We start from the raw sequence: 13,982 nt of genomic DNA on the forward strand, positions 1-13,982 counted from the left end.
CATGCATCCAACCTGGGCTGGTGATCTGTTTCACACTTGATAATATACATGTTTTGATGCTGTTCTCTCAGAACATCGAACCCTCGCCTTCTCCCATAGAGTTCAAAAGTCTGTTCTATACATCTGTGTCTCTTTTTCTGTCTTGCATATAGGGTTATCGTTACCATCTTTCTAAATTCCATACATATGCGTTAGTATAGTGTATTGGTGTTTATCTTTCTGGCTTACTTCACTCTGTATAATGGGCTCGAGTTTTATCCATCTCATTAGAACTGATTCAAATGTATTCTTTTAAATGGGTGAGTAATATTCCATTGTGTATATGTACCACAGCTTCCTTATCCATTTGTCTGCTGATGGGCATCTAGGTTGCTTCCATGTCCTGGCTATTATAAACAGTGCTGCGATGAACATTGGGATACACGTGTCTCTTTCAGATCTGTTTTCCTCGGTGTGTATGCCCAGGAGTGGGATTGCTGGGTCATATGGCAGTTCTATTTCCAGTTTTTTAAGAAATCTCCACACTGTTCTCCATAGTGGCTATACTAGTTTGCATTGCCACCAACAGTGTAAGAGGGTTCCCTTTTCTCCACACCCTCTCCAGCATTTATTGCTTGTAGGCTTTTGGATAGCAGCCATTCTGACTGGTGTGTAATGGTACCTCATTGCGGTTTTGATTTGCATTTCTCTGATAATGAGTGATGTTGAGCATCTTTTCACGTGTTTGTTGGCCATCTGTATATCTTCTTTGGAGAAATGTCTGTTTAGATCTTTGGCCCATTTTTTGATTGGGTCATTTATTTTTTTTTGGAATTGAGCTGCAGGAGTTGCTTGTATATTTTTGAGATTAATCCTTTGTCTGTTTCTTCATTTGCTATTATTTTCTCCCAGTCTGAGGGCTGTCTTTTCACCTTGCTTATAGTTTCCTTTGTTGTGCAAAAGCTTTTAAGTTTCATTAGGTCCCATTTGTTTATTTTTGCTTTTATTTCCAATATTCTGGGAGGTGGGTCATAGGGGATCTTGCTGTGATTTATGTTGGAGAGTGTTTTGCCTATGTTCTCCTCTAGGAGTTTTATAGTTTCTGGTCTTACATTTAGATCTTTAATCCATGTTGAGTTTATTTCTGTGTATGGTGTTAGAAAGTGTTCTAGTTTCATTCTTTTACAAGTGGTTGACCAGTTTTCCCAGCACCACTTGTTAAAGAGGTTGTCTTTTTTCCATTGTATATTCTTGCCTCCTTTGTCAAAGATAAGGTGCCCACAGGTACGTGGATTTATCTCTGGGCTTTCTATTCTGTTCCATTGATCTATATTTCTGTCTTTGTGCCAGTACCATACTGTCTTGATGACTGTGGCTTTGTAGTAGAGTCTGAAGTCAGGCAGGTTGATTCCTCCAGTTCCATTCTTCTTTCTCAAGACTGCTTTGGCTATTCAAGGTTTTTTGTATTTCCATACAAATTGTGAAATTATTTGTTCTAGTTCTGTGAAGAATACGATTGGTAGCTTGATAGAGATTGCTTTGAATCTATAGATTGCTTTGGGTAGTATACTCATTTTCATAATATTGATTCTTCCAATCCACGAACACAGTATATTTCTCCATCTATTTGTGTCCTCTTTGATTTCTTTCATCACTGTTTTATAGTTTTCTATGTATAGGTCTTTTGTTTCTTTAGGTAGATATACTCCTAAGTATTTTATTCTTTTTGTTGCAATGGTGAATGGTATTGTTTCCTTAATTTCTCTTTCTGTTTTCTCATTGTTAGTGTATAGGAATGCAAGGGATTTCTGTGACCATAACACCTAAATTTGGCCTTACATTTAAAACGTTTTAAAACCACATTTTGGTAATTTAGTCCCATACTTGACAATTCTCTAATTTATTAATCCTTTTTTCTGTCTAATGAATCAGAATTGTGATATGACACAGTGGTTGGTGCTATTTAACTTGCTGCTTTTAGAACAAAATTTTAAGTCTTAAAACCTAGACATGAGCTACATCTTGATCACATACAAACCATGTGGCCTGGTGTAAGTCACTGTGCAAAGGCATCCCTCAAGTCTCTGTGTCCAAATTTCTTCTTATAAGGGCACCAATCAGTTGGGTTAGGGCTCAGCCCTAATGGCCTCATTTTAACTTGCTCACCTTTTGAAAGTTCTTTTTCTTTTCTTTTATTTTTTTATTTTTTTTTTATTAGTTGGAGGCTAATTACTTCACAACATTTCAGTGGGTTTTGTCATACATTGATATGAATCAGCCATAGATTTACACGTATTCCCCATCCCAATCCCCCCTCCCACCTCCCTCTCCACCCGATTCCTCTGGGTCTTCCCAGTGCACCAGGCCCGAGCACTTGTCTCATGCATCCCACCTGGGCTGGTGATCTGTTTCACCATAGATAGTATACATGCTGTTCTTTTGAAACATCCCACCCTCACCTTCTCCCACAGAGTTCAAAAGTCTGTTCTGTATTTCTGTGTCTCTTTTTCTGTTTTGCATATAGGGTTATCGTTACCATCTTTCTAAATTCCATATATATGTGTTAGTATGCTGTAATGTTCTTTATCTTTCTGGCTTACTTCACTCTGTATAATGGGCTCCAGTTTCATCCATCTCATTAGGACTGGTTCAAATGAATTCGTTTTAATGGCTGAGTAATATTCCATGGTGTATATGTACCACAGCTTCCTTATCCATTCATCTGCTGATGGGCATCTAGGTTGCTTCCATGTCCTGGCTATTATAAACAGTGCTGCGATGAACATTGGGGTGCACGTGTCTCTTTCAGATCTGGTTTCCTCAGTGTGTATGCCCAGAAGTGGGATTGCTGGGTCATACGGCAGTTCTAGTTCCAGTTTTTTAAGAAATCTCCACACTGTTTTCCATAGCGGCTGTAGTAGTTTGCATTCCCACCAACAGTGTAAGAGGGTTCCCTTTTCTCCACACCCTCTCCAGCATTTATTGCTTGTAGACTTGTGGATAGCAGCCATCCTGACTGGCGTGTAATGGTACCTCATTGTGGTTTTGATTTGCATTTCTCTGATAATGAGTGATGTTGAGCATCTTTTCATGTGTTTGTTAGCCATCTGTATGTCTTCTTTGGAGAAATGTCTGTTTAGTTCTTTGGCCCATTTTTTGATTGGGTCATTTATTTTTCTGGAATTGAGCTGCAGGAGTTGCTTGTATATTTTTGAGATTAATCCTTTGTCTGTTGCTTCATTTGCTATTATTTTCTCCCAATCTGAGGGCTGTCTTTTCACCTTACTTATAGTTTCCTTTGTTGTGCAAAAGCTTTTAAGTTTCAGTAGGTCCCATTTGTTTATTTTTGCTTTTATTTCCAATATTCTGGGAGGTGGGTCATAGAGGATCTTGCTGTGATTTATGTCAGAGAGTGTTTTGCCTATGTTCTCCTCTAGGAGTTTTATAGTTTCTGGTCTTACATTTAGATTTTTAATCCATTTTGAGTTTATTTTTGTGTATGGTGTTAGAAAGTGTTCTAGTTTCATTCTTTTACAAGTGGTTGACCAGTTTTCCCAGCACCACTTGTTAAAGAGGTTGTCTTTTTTCCATTGTATATCCTTGCTTCCTTTGTCGAAGATAAGGTGTCCATAGGTTCGTGGATTTATCTCTGGGTGAAAGTTCTTTTTCTTAAATACAGTCATTTTCTGAGATACTAGGGGTTGATTAAGACTTAAAAATATGAATTTTGAAGGGACATGGTTCAGTCTATTGCAGGGAGTGTCTAGAATATATTAGTTATAGGTATAGATAGTATTGTCACTACAATGTGTGGTAGTTTGGAGTTTGGGCTCTGGATTTAACTGCCTCTATTTGTACTGACTGTTGTCATTTGCAAGAACCACTGCTTACATGCTATATGACTTTGGAAAAGTAATAGAGTCTCACCAAACCTCACATCACCAGATGGTCGACACCGAAATCAGATTGATTGTATTTTCTGCAGCCAAAGATGGAGACGCTCTAAATAGTCAGTAAAAACAAGACAGGGGGCTGACTGTGGCTCAGATAATGAACTCATTATTGCCAATTCAGAGTGAAATTGAAGAAAGTGGGGAAAACCACTAGACCATTCAGATATGACCTAAATCAAATCCCTTATGACTATACAGTGTAAGTGAGAAATAGATTTAAGGGACTAGATCTGATAGACAGAGTGCCTGATGAACTATGGATTGAAGTTCATGACATTGTACAGGAGACAGGAATCAAAACCATCCCCAAGAAAAAGAAATGCAAAAAAGCAAAATGGCTGTCTGAGGAGGCCTTACAAATAGCTGTGAAAAGAAGAGAAGCAAAAAGCAAAGGAGAAAAGGGAAGATATTCCCATTTGAATGCAGAGTTCCAAAGAATACCAAGGAAAGATAAGAAAGCTTTCCTCAGCAATCAGTGCAAAGCAGTAGAGGAGAACAATAGAATGGGAAAGACTAAAGATCTCTTCAAGAAAATTAGAGATACCAAGGGAATATTTCAGGCAAAGAAGCGCTCAATAAAGGACAGAAATGGTATGGATCTAACAGAAGCAGAAGATATTAAGAAGAGGTGGCAAGAATACACAGAAGAACTCTACAAAAAAGATCTTCACGACCCAGATAATCATGATGGTGTGATCACTCACCTAGAGCCAGACATCCTGGAATGTGAAGTCAAATGGGCCTTAGGAAGCATCACTATGAACAAAGCTAGTGGAGGTGATGGAATTCCAGTTGAGTTATTTCAAATCCTGAAAGATGATGCTGTGAAAGTGCTGCACTCAATATGTCAACAAATTTGGAAAACTCAGCAGTGGCCACAGGACTGGAAAAGGTCCATTTTCATTTCAATCCCAAAGAAAGGCAATGCCAAAGAATGCTCAAACTACTGCACAATTGCACTCATCTCACATGCTAGTATACTTTAGTATGCTTAAAATTCTCCAAGTCAGACTTCAGCAATACGTGAACTGTAAACTTCCAGATGTTCAAGCTGGCTTTAGAAAAGGCAGAGGAACCAGAGATCAAATTGCCAACATCCATTGAATCATCGAAAAAGCAAGAGAGTTCCAGAAAAACATCTACTTCTGCTTTATTGACTATGCCAAAATCTTTGATTCTGTGGATCACAATAAACTATGGAAAATTCTGAAAGGGATGGGAATACCAGACCACCTGACCTGCCTCTTGAGAAATCTGTATGCAGGTTAGGAAGCAATAGTTAGAACTGGACATGGAACAACAGACTGGTTCCAAATAGGAAAAGGAATACATCAAGGCTGTATATTATCACTCTGCTTATTTAACTTATATGCAGACTACATCATGAGAAATGCTGGGCTGCAGGAAGCACAAGCTGGAATCAAGATTGCCAGCATAAGTATCAATAACCTCAGATATGCAGATGACACCACCCTTATGGCAGAAAGTGAAGAAGAACTAAAGAGCCTCTTGATGAAAGTGAAAGAGGAGACTGAAAATGTTGGCTTAAAGCTCAACATTCAGAAAACTAAGATGATGGCATCCGGTCCCATCACTTCATGGCAAATAGTTGGGGAAACAATGGAAACAGTGGCTGACTTTATTTTTCTGTGCTCCAAAATCACTGCAGATAGTGATTGCAGCCATGAAATTAAAAGACACTTGCTCCTTGGAAGGAAAGTTGTGATCAACCTAGGCAGCATATTGAAAAGCAGAGACATTACTTTGTCAACAAAGGTTGGTTTAGTCAAGGCTATGGTTTTTCCAGTGGTCATGTATGGGTGTGAGAGTTGGACCATAAAGAAAGCTGAGCAGTGAAGAATTGATGCTTTTGAGCTGTGGTGTTGGAGAAGACTCTTGAGAGTCCTTTGGACTGCAAGGACATCCAACCAGTCCATCCTAAAAAAAATCAGTCCTGAATATTCATTGGAGGGACTGGTGATAAAGCTGAAACTCCAATACTTTGGCCACCTGATGGGAAGAGCTGACTCATTTGAAAAGATTCTGATGCTGGGAAAGATTGAGGGCAGGGGACGACAGAGGATGAGATGATTGGTTGGCATCACTGACTCCATGGACATGGGTTTGGCTGGACTCCAGGAGTTGTTGATGGACAGGGAGGCCTGGCATGCTGCAGTTCATGGGGTTGCAAAGAGTTGGACAAGACTGAGTGACTGAACTGAACTGAAACCTCTATTTTTTAACCTGTAAAAACAGAACAAAATGATACTTACTCTTTATTGTTGTCCCTGTCACTTAGTAAGTACACCATAATGAAGTACTTTATGTATGTACTTTATGTAATGATGTACATTATGGTACACATCATGATGTACCATAAATGATAGTAAATTTTGTTTCTTTCTAAACAATTAAATAAAGATATTTTCCTAATTTTACTTACAAATCTGACAATTTTCTTATTGTAAATATGCACATAAAATATTTCAGTATAAAATGTGCATTACTCTTTTACCAAAATTCAGTATACTAGCTACTTCATAATTAAGTCATTGTAATTTTCCCCCAAGGGACTATAGTTCCAGAAACCTGCTTTCTACAGTCAGAATAAATCCTAGGAGACTTCAGAACATACAGAACACCCAGGTAACGGATAGTACAGTGTCATGGAACAGGGGTTTCAGTAGTATCAACTGTAGGAGAAGCTGGATATTGTATTTAAGAACCAAATATTACCCCAATACATGAAATTTAATATGGTCAAACATTAGGTATTGAATCATTCTGTTTTCTTAATCCTAATCTAACAAAACAACAATTATATCTATAAATAGTAAGGTCTGTATGCTTAGTGATCAAACAGTGCCCATCTCATCTTGTTCTTAGAAAAAATGATATGCTTATCTCTATAGTCTTTTAGCCTTCTAGACAAACAGAAAGAAATTCTCGTAGAGGGAGTGAAGGTACAAAGAGGTGATTAAATAGATAACCCCACTAAGGGATTGTAGACTTCCCTAGTGGCTCAGATAGTAAAGCATCTGCCTGCAATGTGGGAGACCCAGGTTCATTCCCTGGGTTAGTAAGATCCCCTGGAGAAGGAAATGGCAACCCACTCTAGTACCCTTGCCTGGAAAATCCCATGGACAAAGGAGCCTGGTAGAATACAGTCCATGGGGTCTCAAAGAGTTGGACATGACTGGGTGACTTCATTATTCATTATAAGGGATTGTAAGTAGAAAAAAATATGGGAGACCCCTATAAGTTAATGGATTACTCAAGAAAGCAGGTTTACTTAGCAATAAAACCATGCAAAAAGCACGAGACAGACCACAAAACAACAAAACAGTGGTGACATCAGATCCCCATCGTGCCCAGGTGAGCTCAGTAAGTTAATGATCTCTAGGACATTGCTCTCTGCACACATAAAAAGCAATAATTTGTGGACCTAGCTTGACCATGTAGGGACAAGAAAACTCCCGTGCTCAACCGGGAGGAGGAGCTGATGATGGAAGCGTGACATCTACTTAAGAAAGACAAAGAAGGTCTTCTCCCTCTCCCCACTTTTCCTTTGATTATAAAACTGTAGCTGCATAAGTTCTCAGAGCATGGCATTTCTCACTTGCCCACTTGTAAACTTCACAAGAGTCCTATTCTTTAAAAAATCACTTCTTATCTATCACTTTGCTCACACTGAATTCTTCTTTGCACTGAAACATAAAGGACTGTGGTGACAGAGCTCTTCAGAGCCCCAGGGAGAAAAAAACACAATTGGTTTCAATACCTATTAATAGGACTTTGAAAAAGAGAAGGCGGGGCGGGGGGCGGTAAAGGCTGTTTTCCAGTTAGTGTCTTCAGAAAAGGAGAACACAGACTTGTTAGTCAGGAAAAACATGAGAATCTTAGGAAAGGAAACAAAAATTAAGAAAATAAAAAATTAATTCATTTTCTAAGAACTATTAGGTTATATACTTTGTCAATCATGGTCACAGCATGCTTCTTTTTTTCATTATGGGTTTACAGTTGTGTGTATGTATGAATATGTGAGAGCAGGCAATAAATAGAAAGGACTACATTAGCAATAGAACGTTGTACCTAGTTTAAAGCACTATAACATCCAGATTCTCTTGAACTGCCTGAAAGTCTATGCGCTGGCAACGTAGGGTGTAAAAAATAAGAAAGTGGCAAGGCTGGGACTACCACTGAGGTGAGCTCCTACTCTGAGGTTTATGAAGGGCACCATTTTCGGCAGGTAAGGAAAGGACAATGACATCTGCTCTGCTGCCTCACAGCATTGAATGAACAAATCAAGAGAGCTTATGGAAAACAGACTGTTTGGGAAGATGTAGAAGGTGGTTAACTGTAAGGGACTATAGTTATTTATTAAACTGTTATGATCATCAAGGAAATCTCAGCATATAGAAAGAGAACATTTGAAGAGTGATCTGCTAACTTTGGATTTCAGAAGTAACCTTTGTCTTTAGTAACACTGCTGATCTACAAAGTCTTATTCCCTTCAGTTTTCTCATCTCTTCCCCCTGTGTCAATATCCTTGATGAGAATTCAGATTCTGGGTCACTTGATACCTGTGTTGAATTGTGAAGTCTATACTTTTTGCAAACTAACTCCATTCCTTTTTAATGAGAAGGAAAAGGATTGTGCATATTTGATGAAAAACTAAAAGAGCTGGGAAAAAAATTTAGAATTTAAGGAAAGTATTCTGACAACCTAATACAAAAGTACTCTATTAACCCAGCTCTCTAAAACCTCAGTTCCTTTCATTTGAATTTCAAGTCTATGGTTTTTGAAGTAAGAAGTGATTAACAGAGTGTGTGATCAATCACCTCTGGATTTACATTTCTAAAATGAAATGGAGAAGTAGCTCTGATGACAAGAGCCAGTTGACATGTGCTTTTGGTATTGCAGTGTTCACTGAATCTTCTCTTGGCTATTTTATCCTCCTGGAAGAGGTTATCAGTTTCAATCCTCTTATGCATCATTTCATTAGGTTCTGGGTGTCAGTGAGGAACTCTTTTCCAGTAAGAAGGAAACTAACTCCTTCAATCCTTCCTCATAGCTGGGATACTTCAGAGACACAATCATCTTTTGGTTCTTTTGTTACACCCTCTCACCACTTCCACTCCTGAGAAGACTGTCCATTTGGGCTAGATTTGATTTTCATCATTGCATATTACACAGTCACCAATTCAATTGTAAGGCATTAAACTTTCCTACCATCAATAATGGGCTTCCCTGCTGGCTCAGTGGTAAAGAATCTGCCTGCTAGTGTAGTAGACATGGGTTCAATCCCTGGGTCAGGAAGATGCTGTGGAGAAAGAAATGGCAACCCACTCCAGTATTCTGGAAATCCCATGGACAGAGGAGCCTGAAAGGCTACAGTGCGAGGGGTTGCAAAGAGTTGGACATGACTGACCACACACCCACGCACACACCATCAGTAAGAGTATATGGTTAGGACACATTTCATATGTTCTACCAGAGCAAATGGAAGATTAAAAAATTAGTATTGGCATGTTATGGAAGATTTTACAGGAATCAATGATGACCAAAATCTAGCAACAGCTTCAGCAAATTTAAATGGCTAATACTTTGATTTGTTTTAGGTATCATGGTTTAGAACACAATGATAGGATGAAAAAGAGAGCTTGTATCTTGACTTTTTGGTTTTACTTCAGAATGTTTTGGGATTGTTATTTCTATACTGAGCAAACTTAAATCTGTCATTGTGGACCACGTCTAAGAGATGTTGACTTTTCTTGGAGTCTTAGAAATTACCTAGGAAGCCACATCATTATAATGGGGTGAAAATGCAAGACCAGCTATCAAGTATAAAGCTTATCACATGTATTTGGAATTTTCCTGAACATTATACACACATACACGCACACACAATTTACCTCTCTTAAAACAATTGTACAATATAGTTTTACTATCCCTGCTTTACATATTAGGAAACAGGCTGAAAGAAAATAAGTGATTTGCCCAAGACAACATTGCTGGTAACTATGATCAAGATTTGAACCCAGGTTTACTATAAGCCAAAGCCATGTTCATTTCCATTACAATGTATAGTTGCAAAGACAGAAATAGAAAAATTTTCTGATTCCCTGTCCCATCTCTTTCCATTAAGCTATGACAGATGTCAATTTTCTAACCTGTAATAGTAATGCAATCTGAACTTGCTTCCTATGGTCACTAATTTTACTAAACTTTTGGAAAGAAATACAGAAATACAGCACAGACTTTGAGACCAATGATTATATTTTATAAGAAAGAAATTATTTCATTTAAGAAAGAAAAGGAAATAGTCTGGATTTGATGGTATATTCAGAATAAAGACACAACCTCAGCATTGACTAGCCTTAGATCAGTTTTCTGGAAAAGTCTTTAAAAGGGCTTTTATCCCATTGAATCCAAAATTTCCTTTCTATAGATTTGGAAATGTATAGAATACCAGAATCCAACCATTTGGCTTTGATTTCAGTCACCTTTGCATAATTCTCCAGGTGCTTTATTGAATGGAATAAAATAAACCAGTAGACAAAAGGCATTACTTATAGAATGGAAGAAGGAACTAAAGAGAAGATACTTTCTCTGGAAAAGTTATCTATACTTTTAAATATTTTGTTTCTTCTTTACTTCTTGGGAAACTAAATAATGAAGTATTACAGGAGTAAACTTAATCTAAAACTGATTTAAGTGAAAATTTCCTAACAGTAATTTGGAAAGTGAAAGACTGTGGAAAGTTAAACCCTGCATCTCTAATGTTTATGATTATAATGTTTGGCTAGACTACAGATAAGGCTTGCAAATTTAAAATGTCTTTCAGATTGAAAAACTTTAAAAGTAGCTGTGTGCAAGCTTTTTTTTTTTTTTTTTTGGTGGAGAATGTGAGTAGCTATGCACAAGCTTCGATTTCACATCTTTCTGCCTTTACTAATGTATAGTGGTAAAGCAGCAGATGGAGTTGAAAAAATGTTGAAATTGTGGTCTTCTCTTCCATCTCAGTGGTGTGCTTTTGGGAAACTCATAGCTTCTTCTGTTTCTGTTTCCCCATGTCTTCAGTGTTTGAATTTTGATAATTATCCCTTAGGGTTATTTTATAACTTATATATGAGTCTGTGACACTGAATTGAAACACTCTAGGACAGATGCAGATGGAAGCAAAAGGAACCCTAGGTGCTCTTGCTCTGAGCAGCTTTCTCCAGATGTCTTTAAATCTTTACCTGACTTGTAGGACAACTCATCTGCCTTATTTTCCCCTCCCTTCTCACTTACGAAGGGAGCTGAATTAGAAACATGTTTGTGTATGAGGAAATGTGTCTAGTGTTGGTGAGAAATTCAGTTCTCATATTGGACTCTGGAGCGTTAAACTTTGAGTTTTGGACATAATCTCTTGCCTTCTAGGGCAGGTATCTTGAAAACACATTAGAACTACTTTAGAAATAGCTTCTGTGCAAATCTGCCACCTTGACAGGATCCTAAAAGATGGAAACTAAATTGATGTGGTATATTAAGTTCAGCATGACCTTGAACAACTGGTTTTGCAGTGTTGGCTGTTGTGGGTGTCACCCACAGTGATATAAAAGTGAGCTGCATCTCCACGGCTTCAGTCTTAGAGCACCAGCTGGTGAGCAATGCAAGGAGCAGACTGGTAACCAACTTACATCATCATCAACATGAAGATAACCACAGTGCCAATGCTTCTGACCCTGGCTGTTTGTCTCATACAAGGTGAGCAATTTGCCTGTAATCCAAGCCCCTTGCCACATATTCCAAAGCTCTAGGCAGGGACTTCTCTCCCTCCCTCCCTCCTCGGTGTGTGTGTGTGTGTGTGTGTGTGTGTGTGTGTGTGTGTGTGTGTGTGTGTGTGTGTGTGTGTGTGTGTGTGTGTACATGCATGTGTATACAAAACCCTGTGTGTGTGTGTGTGTACATGCATGTGTATACAAAACCCTGTGTGTGTGTGTGTGTGTGTGTGTGTACATGCATGTGTATACAAAACCCTGTGTGTGTGTGTGTGTACATGCATGTGTATACAAAACCCTGTGTGTGTGTGTGTGTGTGTGTGTGTGTGTGTACATGCATGTGTATACAAAACCCTGAACTATCTTGCCAGACTTAGAGTTTTGAAGAATTACATATGCAACTTTATAACTAGGGTATCTTTAAAAAGGACATGTAGTTTGAGATAATCTGAATTTTTATTCATCAGAAATTCTTCCATTAATTCAACATTAATTCTGAAAAGCTAATAGAGTCTTCTCCATATTCCCCTCACCAAACATATAAGTTCATAGTGATATGAATTATATATATATTATACATATTTAGAATATTAAATGTATGTAACAAAATTATATGAATTATGTATACAACAGATATTTAAAACTTAGATGTACTTAATATGTATACTTTATTACTCTACTTATAAATAAAGCATTAAAAAATAAAATTCAATCATCTGGTTTTAAACCAGTATGCTTTCTAGCAAATTTTATTTTTGTGTTTTCAAATCCTAAATGAATTGAAAATATTTCTTCTACATGGTAAGGGACTTCTATGGGTGGCAGGAGATAGGTTTTTGCTTTTGCTATCTGGATTTGAAGGGAACATAGATTACCTAGACTTAACTTGCTATGAAGTGTTTACATATTTTAAGAGGAAACTTCAGAGATGGAGAGTGAGGAGACTGTTACACACAAACGATACCCACTTTCCTAAAATGAGTGTCTTGGTACCAAAAAAAAGTCTGTTAATGAGAGAGCGTATTAGTCTGTGATTTTAATTAATCATAATATTCACCAGATCTCTAAATTTTGTGGCTGTGGAGACAGTATTATCAGAATCCAGAAAATTTACTTTTATGTATATAGGATATAAACTTTATGCTACATTATTCCTTAAAACTGTGATTGCTATATTGGATATGTGTGTTATAATTTTAAAAGAAGCCTACAATACTTTGTTCTGAAAGGATTTTTTAAGAAGTTAAATATTTTAAGGGGGTCAGAAAGTATATGAATATTATTTTTTGAAGAAATTGGCACTTTGTGAGTGAGAGATCTTTGTTATTGTATATACTGCTGGTGCAATGCCCTCACTTTATTTGCCACGGTGCATTTTAATGTGTTCAAATCAATTTGTGGTTTTAAAATATATTGTTGTTAAAATAAGCAAGATACTACACTCAGTGGATTGTTCGTTTTACTTATCAAATGTTGTACATTCCCTTAACTTTGGTTTCTGTATTTTTGTCCCAGATGCTGCCAGTGAAGATGTAAATCAGGTTAGTCCTGCTTTTTCTGTTCATTGAATTCATTCCAAGATCCCTGAAGAAAAATGTTCTGTGACCAACACCTTCATATTAATAATACAGACATATTATACTGATGGGCACTAATAGCTTTGTTAAAAACACAGAAACAGGTCTTTATGAATCAAGGCATAAATCACACACACACACACACGTTGATGCATTAATGATAACAGAGGTTGGCAAGAGGTGGTCTATCACACTAAAGGAATGCTTTACAATTCCACAAACACACATTAGTGAATTACTCTTGTTCAGCTTAACAGCTGAAAAAGTCAAGACACACACAGGAAGCTGAAATAGGTTTTCTTGTGATCACTATGCAAAAAGAAGTTGTCTATATCTTGTATATATTCAGTGTATATAGTTCATTCAGTACATATATACTGAGCCTCTTTTGTATGTCAGATCCTGTTTGAGGTGCCAGGAATATAAAAACAAAGAAGAATCCTCCCATCATGGAGCTTACATTGTAAGGGAAGAAAAAGACAAGTTAATAAGTAACTTAGCAAAATATACAGTACATTAAGTAATGATTAGTGCTAGAAGGATAGAAGATAGGAATTTCTCTGGATGGAAATGGTATCAGTTCTTCTCAATAGAGATAGTCAGTCAGGTAAGTTTCCTCTGAGAAGATAGCCTTAGAACAAGGATAGCATAAGATGCAGAAGAAGTGAATAATGAAGATACTTGCAACTCACGGCAGACTGAGCAGA

General features: G+C 37.5%; 1 protein-coding gene across 1 annotated transcript in view; it reads left to right on the forward strand.

Moving 5' to 3' along the window:
* Window positions 1–11,629: 11,629 nt before the first annotated feature.
* SPINK5 (serine peptidase inhibitor Kazal type 5) overlaps window positions 11,630–13,982 on the forward strand; it is an 83,179-nt gene continuing 80,826 nt past the window's right edge. The window contains exons 1-2 of the mRNA XM_061149451.1: window positions 11,630–11,684; window positions 13,214–13,239. Coding sequence (XP_061005434.1) covers window positions 11,630–11,684; window positions 13,214–13,239 — 81 coding nt within the window. The remainder of the gene's footprint in view (window positions 11,685–13,213; window positions 13,240–13,982) is intronic.

The sequence above is a fragment of the Dama dama genome, chromosome 9, assembly GCF_033118175.1.
Source record: "Dama dama isolate Ldn47 chromosome 9, ASM3311817v1, whole genome shotgun sequence".
In the NCBI taxonomy this organism is placed as follows: Eukaryota; Metazoa; Chordata; class Mammalia; order Artiodactyla; family Cervidae; genus Dama; species Dama dama.